The sequence below is a fragment of the Sus scrofa genome, chromosome 1, assembly GCF_000003025.6.
Source record: "Sus scrofa isolate TJ Tabasco breed Duroc chromosome 1, Sscrofa11.1, whole genome shotgun sequence".
NCBI classification, from domain to species: Eukaryota; Metazoa; Chordata; class Mammalia; order Artiodactyla; family Suidae; genus Sus; species Sus scrofa.
This window is the reverse complement of record NC_010443.5, coordinates 201406330-201415107: the sequence shown is the minus strand read 5'-3', so window position 1 is coordinate 201415107 and position 8778 is coordinate 201406330. Positions and strand designations below refer to the sequence as shown.

Sequence of the window (8778 nt, the reverse complement as noted above, 5' to 3'; positions counted from 1 at the left end):
TTTTAAAATATTTCAATAAAATATTAAAATACAAAAATAATGTAGAAGTACTTAAATTACGCAGATATAAATGGAATTAAAAATAAATTTAATTAAAAATATGAAAAGTAAAATGCTACGAGTTTTTAAACATTCCTACTTTACAGTTCTTTAATACTTTCTCCTCCACTTTAACGTTGTAGCCTTGAAAGACACCAGGAAAGTCACAGCGAATCTAGGGGCACAGCTTCCCCAGCCTTAGCACCACTGTGGAGAGGATCCAACTCATACCCAAGGCATCCCCAACGCCCCCCAACCCTCCCACCGCCATCGCGTTCCCATTTCTGTGAGCTGCACCTACACTGCGCCCGAATCAGTAAAATCGGCTACAAATCGCTCTCGTTCTGAGCCGCACACCCCTCAGATTCTTGGGTAAAAACGGCCTCGCTAAACTTTCTGTGCAAAAATAACACAGAAAATTCAGGCGAACGCTCAGAAAATGCAAGGTTCCCAGATCCCTACCAGACAGAAATGTCGCTGGTCAAGCTGGGACTAGCCTCGCTCTTCAGCAGTCAGGGACTCAGAAAGGAAGGTTTTTTGTGCACTATTAAAGTAGCACCAACTTGCTCCGTAAAGATCAGCTCTCTCTCGCTGCCAGCCCCACGGAAACTACAGCCTCAGAAAGTCGGTGTTTCCAAAACAAACCCCATAAAAGGACATCCTGCGCCCTCTTGCGGCCGCCTAGAGAAGCACCTTGCCCTGGGTTGGGGAAGGAACAATGGGATCTGAGCCTAGGCTGAGACCTACACAAACCAGGGCTCACAGCAAGGATGGCTCCTTAACCCACTGAGCGAGGCTAGGGATAGAACCTGCAACCTCATGCTTCCTAGTCAGAGTCACTAATCACCGAGCCACAACGGGAACTTCCAATTTTGGTTCAAAATAAGCAAAGTTTTGGAGTTCCTTTGTGGGGCAGCAGCTTAAGGATCTTGGCATTGTTACTGCCATGGGTTGTATCATAGCTGTGGCTGAGGTTCCATCCCTCGCCCTGGCCTGGAAACTTCCCCTTGCCATGGGCTTGGCAAAAAAAAAAAAAAAAAAAAAAAAAAAAAAAAGTTTAAATACAGTTTGATATAATGGTGTGTTTTAATATTCAAATATTTTTAATATTTTCTTTTTTATATTTTAAAACAGTTCAATACAATAAAATTAAAACATAAAAATAAGTTAAAGGTAATTTCAATTAAACGGATATCAATTAAATTAAAAATTAATTTAAAAATATAAAAAGTAAAATGCTACGAGTTTTTAAACATTCCTGCTTTTCAGTTCTTCGGTAATTTCTCCTCCATTTTACCACTGGAGACTTGAATTACACCAGGAAAGTCACAGCTTTCCTGTCCTCTGGCCTCAGGAGGACACGCGCCAAATCGCCCCCTGGGCGTCCCCAACACCTCCCAGTGCTCCCATCGCGGCCCCGCTGCGTCCCGCCTTTCTCTCTTTTTTTTCTTGCTGGGGCTGCATCCAGGGCATAAGGAGGTTCCGGGATAGGGGTCGAATTGGACCTACAGCTGGCAGCCTAAAGTACACACAGCCACACCAACGCAGGATCCAAGCCCCCTCCGCGACCTAACACCATAGCTCAGGGCAACGCTGGATCCTTAACCCACTGAATGAGGCCAGGGATCAAACCAGCAATCTCGTGGTTCCTAGTCAGATTCGTTTCCAAAGACCCACAATGGCAACTCCATGCCCCCCCTTCTCGGAACTGTCCTAGCACCGCTCCTAAAAAGCCCCAATCTGTAAAACTGGCTACAACTGGCTCTCATTCCGAAACAGATTCTTCCATTAAAAATGGCCTCGCTAAAGTTTCTGTGCGAAAATACCTCAGAAAACTCAGGCGAACGCTCAGAAAATGTAAGGTTCCCAGATCCCTACCAGACAGAAATGTCGCTGGCCAAGCCGGGACTAGCCCCGCTCTTCAGCAGTCAGGGACTCAGTAAGGAAGGTTTTTCGTGCACTATTAAAGCAGCACCAACTTGCAGGGACTCAGTAAGGGAGGTTTTTCGTGCACTATTAAAGCAGCACCAACTTGCAGGGACTCAGTAAGGGAGGTTTTTCGTGCACTATTACAGCAGCACCAACTTGCTCCGTGCAGACGATCAGCTCTTTTCTCTCGCGCTGCCAGCCCCGCGGAAACTACAGCCTCTGAGAGTTCGGGGAAGGAACCTTCTCGCTCACAGTTTAGCAGTGCCCGCGCGCCCCCTGGTGGCCCTCTCCTGAATCGACTGAAATTCTCAATGGCCCACATCCATTTGCTCCTGGCAGGGGTGATACTCTCCTCCATTGCTGCTGGCACTCTTGGCCAATTCTCTGGGATCCATAGGTTAGAGAACAGGGAAATCTTCATGCTTTTAAGACAGATGAAAAGGATCTCCTCTCAGGCATGCCTAAAGGACAGAACTGACTTCCAATTTCCTTGGAAAGGAGGCAAAACCACCAGAACACAGACATCTCAAGGCACCTGTTTCCACCCTCTGATGCTCCAGCAGATCATCAACCTCTTCAACACAGAGAACAGCCGGGCTGCTTGGAACAACGCCCTCCTCGATCAACTACTCTCTCGCCTTGATCACGGCCTGGACCGACTAGAGCAGATGGAAGGTGACAATCTGGCTTGTGCCTATTTGGGAAGTGTTGTCCGGAAATATTTCCAAAGAATCCATCGCTATCTCAAAAAGAAGGAATATAGTTCCTGTGCCTGGGAGGTTGTCAGAGTAGAAACTGAAGTGTGCCTTTCCCTTATGCAACAATCGTCAACGAAGAGTCAAGAGAGAAAAAAGGCACACTTGTGACACATCTTAATCAGTAACATTATTGTTTGATTTGACCCCCAAAGCAATCGCACCTCACATTTCCACACATGCTGAAAAATATTTGAAATGGAAATCATGAATTATCAAAAATATGTTTAGAGAGACTATGATTATTTCACTGAATAAATGTTTTGTAGAGTAATTTCTTAAATTTGATGAAGTTATTGGGGGCCATTTGCTGTTCCTACGTGGGAAGTTTATTTTTAATGGAAAGGTTTTCAGGACAGTCTGTTGTTGTAGACATCGGTCAGTTGACTTAATGCTAGCTGCTGCAACAAGTGAACAGCAAACTGTCAGCAATCTGATCCTAAGAGAAATTTAACTTTCCTTTGTATCAGAGCACCACACAGGCACTCCTGATCAGATGAATCTTCTGATTCGCTCTGCTCCAAACAGTGATTCGATGACATGGGAACCTGCTATTGTGTGGCCTTGGCATATTCTATGTACGACTTCAAATTTCTCAGTAGTGTTCAGGTTTTTTTTTTTTCCCTAGTCTCAGAAAAGGGAGTAAGTATGGGGACAGCATGGGATGTCTTCAAAGGCCAGGTCAGTACAGAGCAATGTCACTTCTACTCACATTAGTTGGCCTGAGTTGATGTTCATAGGAATCTAAGTGCAGAGAAGTTGGGAAATGATTCCATGACTAAAGGAAGAGGGGAAAAGTGTAGTGAATAAGAACACCCTTCATTGGTACATTATTTGTAATGATGACATTCTGGGTGGGAAAAAAACAACCAATGTTCTTGTGTTCTTGTCTGCACACAGTTTTAAAAAAACAATCTGAGTTGATTATGGAATAATTATTCCATAATTTCAAGTTAGGTATGTTTACCTGGCTGCTTCTCATTAGGAGCTCTAGCGGCACTGATTCTGAAAGAATGATTCAAGTTGATCCCCAAAGGCATAGGCTAAGGAGGGAAATATCCACATATGTAGACACATTACAAGTTGTTGCCTTTTTCCCTGAGGAGCAAAGAAAAAGTATGATCAGGCAGCTCCTTGCAACCTCTTGAGGCCCTCTGAACTAAAAGTGAGACTGAGACTTCAAGTTACATCCAGGCCTGTGATCCTCATCCTCATCTTCTGCATACTGAAAATGAAAACTTGAAGAAAATAATCCTGCAGATAATCCTCAAAAAAGCCTCACACAATATTCCCTTAAAACATCCCTTGTAGAACCATGAATAATTCATAAAGGGTCTTTACATTGTCGTCCTCTCACACCACATCTATATAATATATGTTGGTATTATTCCTTCTATTATTGCCATGATGGTTCCCTGCTTGACTATTGATTGAGCTCTTGACACAAAAGCTGCTGTCCTACATATCTAGGAGATGAGGTTGGGCCACATGGTTTCTCTCCATTTAGGTATTTTACACACTCCTGAGTAGTATTCTGAGGAGAAAATAGTTCAGGTCATGTCTTGGTCTATTCTTGCTTCGTCCCCAGAAGAGCAAAGACTGGGTAGTTTGTAAAGAGCAGAAATGTATGGCTCACCGGTCTAGAGCCAGGAAATCCAAGATGAGGGTGTCAGCGTGGTGGGATTCTGGCGAGAGCCTGCTTCAGATCTCACGTTGCAGAGTCTCCTGTAAGGTCACAGGGCAGAAGAGTGAGGGCTTTTCCTCAGACCTCTTTTGTAAGGGCACTAATTCCCCTTGTGGGGCCTCCATCCTCATGCCCTAATCAGTTCCCAAAGGGCCAATCACTTAATACCATCACATTGGGGGTTTGGAGTACAAAATAGGAATTTTGCAGGGTCTCAAACATTCAAAACATAGAGATCTTTAAAGACTATACACCTGGCATCTAAAAGTAAGCTTATAGTCATGTTGAGTAAAAAAGAAGAACGAACAGGGTTGCAGACAAAACAAGAAGAGCAAGGACTCAGAACAGAAACTCTTGAGTTTTGACCTGAAGTAATGCTCTAATTTTATATGACAAATTTTGTATATCAACTTGAAATGGAGCCCATCATCCCAAGCAATGGGATGAAAATACAGAGGGCAATTCATCCTCTTTGTGAGGAGTCTCCAAAGAATCTCAGGATAAAGGTAGTAACAGCCCCATCAATAGAACCACCAAGAGTAACTGGGTAAATATGTGGTTGCCCTGAGCTGAGTTTAGGTATGTGACTCTGTATCTGACACCAGGCTAATTCTTTTCTATTATGACATAGGAGAGGGCAAACTGGAGATGAGACCATCCTTGGGAGTTTAATATGGTGCTAGGCAAAGGCTGAAAAAAAAAATGTGCTGCTCTTGCAACTTGAAACCCCAGAACCCCATGCAACTTAAAGCAAAGAAAATCGTAGTGGTTTGAACAATAAACTCAGTGGGTATTATTGACACCAGTAGGGGCAAAGTGGAAACATTAGCTATTGTCTATTATAATCTCAGCAAAATGATGCGCAAAATAGTGACGAAGCAAAATAGTTTGGTCATTCATACATGTCTTCCAACAGGATAAGCAAAATCCGAGATACTGCTTTGGTAAACATTATCTGTTGGGTGATTACACTGGGCCTGGTGCTGAGAATTCCACAGAGAATAAGAGACAGTCCAGTCACCACAGAGCCGATTTGCCAAAGATGGTCACATAGCTACTATTTAAAGGTTGGAATGTTGACAGCTTAGGCAACACAAAATCCACAGCAAAATCAAAGGAACTCATGAATGGAGATGAAAGTCAGTTCACTCCACAATAATATTCAATATTCATTCAGTTCTCAATTAACTACAGTGGTGGCTTCCTTTTGCTTGGAAAGAATAGCCTTGCATTGGAACCGCTGAAAGTCCTTTGAGAAATCTGAAATTTAGTGAAAAAATACAGAATAAGACTCAAAGGGATGATGATTCCTAAATCATGCCTCTCTGGGCTCCAAGGGGTGCACACACTAGCTTTCAGGGCCTTGAAAAAATTGTGTTATTAGACTGCTGTGTGGAAGTCCAAATTCAACCCTATCCAACAAAATCTTATTCCTCAGTATTGACTTTTCTCTTTGGCTATTCTGTCCTATCACAAGAGCAGTACTGACACTGAGTTTGCTGAAAATAAACAAATGGTACATATAATCAGTGAGGGGTGGCTTTTACTTACTTATGAGCTTCCATTGGCTGTCTTGTAGATGTGGCTTATGTTTGAGTCTCAGTGTGATTCAGGCTATGGGAGGTAAATACAAACATCAAATTATATCTGTACATTAAATACAAATATGGTTACATTTCATTATTTAATTCCTCTAAAGTCATTCAACACATCAATAATTATGTCAATGCTAAACAGAAAAAATTTGAAAATATCTGTATGTCTATTAGCCAGTGAAGTTAAAAAATATTTTCTAATATGAAGCAAAATTAAAATTAAAGGCTAAAAAAATATTAAGAAAATAATTTAAGTCTTTCAATGATTTTGACCAGTCTTGAATGATTTTTTAAAAATATATCCATACTTTGGTGTTATCATCTACATGAATGTTGAGTACATAATTTAATACATTCTTATATATGTAAGTCAATATATTACCCTAAAAGTCACTCTGCCAACTTAGTTTGCAAGATTTAGGTATAAAGGCAAATTAAAATTCAATAGCTTTTACATTTCATTCGTAGTTTACAAATTTTGTGTATTTTTAACTGTCCAGTGAATACAAAGAGTAAGTTTTGTACTTTCTTTTTTTACTGAAAAATAGAGATATCCATGGACTATATAAATAGATACACAGTATGCCTGTGTTTACAAAATTTCATGGGGGAACAATAAGGGAAAAAAAATCTAAAAATGCTCTGTAGAGAGAGGAAGGGAAGGCAATAGTGAAAAAGAAATGGTTGAGAAATGTTGCCCTAACCCATTTGGAGAGTGCAAGTGAAAAGCAGAAACAGAACTAGAAAGTAAGAGGGAACATTCAGAAAATGGAAATGAATTCGTTCCTATTTAAGACACAGGCCTGAGGGAAGGTCTTCAAACATCCTAGAGAGCAGGGTCACAGAGTCACCCACCTCAGCCAGGACAGCAGCATCTGCAAGGTCCCCAATGGCCCCAACCTCAGCCTTCCTCATGGCCCTGGTGCTGCTCAGCTGCAAGGCCATCTGCTCTCTGGGCTGCGACCTGCCTCAGACCCACAGCCTGGCTCACACCAGGGCCCTGAGGCTCCTGGCACAAATGAGGAGAATCTCCCCCTTCTCCTGCCTGGACCACAGAAGGGACTTTGGGTTCCCCCAAGAGGCCTTGGGGGGCAACCAGGTCCAGAAGGCTCAAGCCATGGCTCTGGTGCATGAGATGCTCCAGCAGACCTTCCAGCTCTTCAGCACAGAGGGCTCGGCTGCTGCCTGGAATGAGAGCCTCCTGCACCAGTTCTGCACTGGACTGGATCAGCAGCTCAGGGACCTGGAAGCCTGTGTCATGCAGGAGGTGGGGCTGGAAGGGACGCCCCTGCTGGAGGAGGACTCCATCCTGGCTGTGAGGAAATACTTCCACAGACTCACCCTCTATCTGCAAGAGAAGAGCTACAGCCCCTGTGCCTGGGAGATCGTCAGGGCAGAAGTCATGAGAGCCTTCTCTTCCTCCACAAACCTGCAAGACAGACTCAGGAAGAAGGAGTGACAGACACCTGGTTCATCTCGGAAATGCTTCTCACTGACTAACAAGCCCACACTTCGTTCTGTGCTGCCATGTCAAAGCCTCTCATTTCTGCTGTCATCCTGCCATGAAATGAATCAATCTGTCAAAGGTTTTCAGAAGCATTATGCAAAATCCTGTTCTACTCTTCAGGCACTGGTTCTCTACAGATCCCTTGCTGATCTATTTATTTATCTATTTAAATATTTATTTATCTATCTATAAGATTTTAAGTATTTTTGTACATTTAACATTACATGCACCTTATAAAACATCCTTGTATTTGATCTATTTATTACCTTTATTTATTAAAATTGTACTGTAGGAAACATCTTGTATTTGTTTAATAATAAAAAGAAATACCAAGCCTGAATGTGCAACCTGATTAAATAATTGTATGATGCAATTCACTTCCCCATCACTGTGACATTCAAGTTAGAAGTGAATATAAACTCGAATTGTATGAACTTAACCTTAAGACGGTGGGAAGTCCTGCAAAGGAAATGTGGTGGAATGATCATGGGTTAACAGGACAAGAGGGAAGGGAGAGAAGACTGTGTGTAAAAGTCTGAAACTGCTTAGAAAACACAATGTGTTCACTTAAACTGAAGGTGGAGAGTGCTCCCTACTTGAGAAAACAGATGGCACTGGTCACCTTAGTGAGAGCTGACTGGGTTGGATTCACCAGCAGAAACCATCCTGGAAAAGGCGGGAGGGTGATGACAGATGAGAACGCCCCTTGTTTTTTTCACCTGGGGATTCATTTTACTACTTTCATTCTCCTCATGGTCACATTTGCTTTTGATTTTCTTTGACCCCAGTGCATCCAAGGGCAATGAGAGCTTTCTAAGAAAGTTGAGGGAGGAAAGAAAACTATGACATAGTGAAAATTATGGAAACTAAAGTTATAGACTACCTGTGTTTCCCTTTTTACCTCTCTATTTTGGTTTCTGATTCAAGAAGAAAGAGAATAATTCAGAAGCTGCAAGACAACCCTGCAGAGAAATAGCAAGTAAAAGAGAACATATATAAAGTTAAGATTCTGAAATCAACGGTGAAAAGAAAGCTACTGTTTTCTAGCATCATGTGCCTTACATCTTCCCTGCCCTGCACCTTGACTGTAACATGGAGAATCATGAATCAAGAAGCTCCACAGAAATGTACTCAATGATCTAATGATTATTTGTTACTTCATTATAAGGTTCTGATGGGAGGTTAACAGAAGCTTGTGGTGTGAGGTGTGACGGAAAAATAATCTAAGAATATCCTTTGTTAATCATAATTTTGACTAATTATTATGAA

At 42.2% G+C, this 8778-nt stretch overlaps 2 protein-coding genes across 2 annotated transcripts; both read left to right on the top strand.

Moving 5' to 3' along the window:
* On the top strand, window positions 2280-2834 carry IFN-DELTA-5 (interferon-delta-5). Its single transcript, NM_001164854.1, has one exon. It carries the CDS (start codon window positions 2280-2282, stop codon window positions 2832-2834), a length of 555 nt encoding a protein of 184 aa, NP_001158326.1.
* IFN-ALPHA-9 (interferon-alpha-9) lies at window positions 6892-7461 on the top strand. The gene has a single exon (NM_001195377.1). It carries the CDS (start codon window positions 6892-6894, stop codon window positions 7459-7461), a length of 570 nt encoding a protein of 189 aa, NP_001182306.1.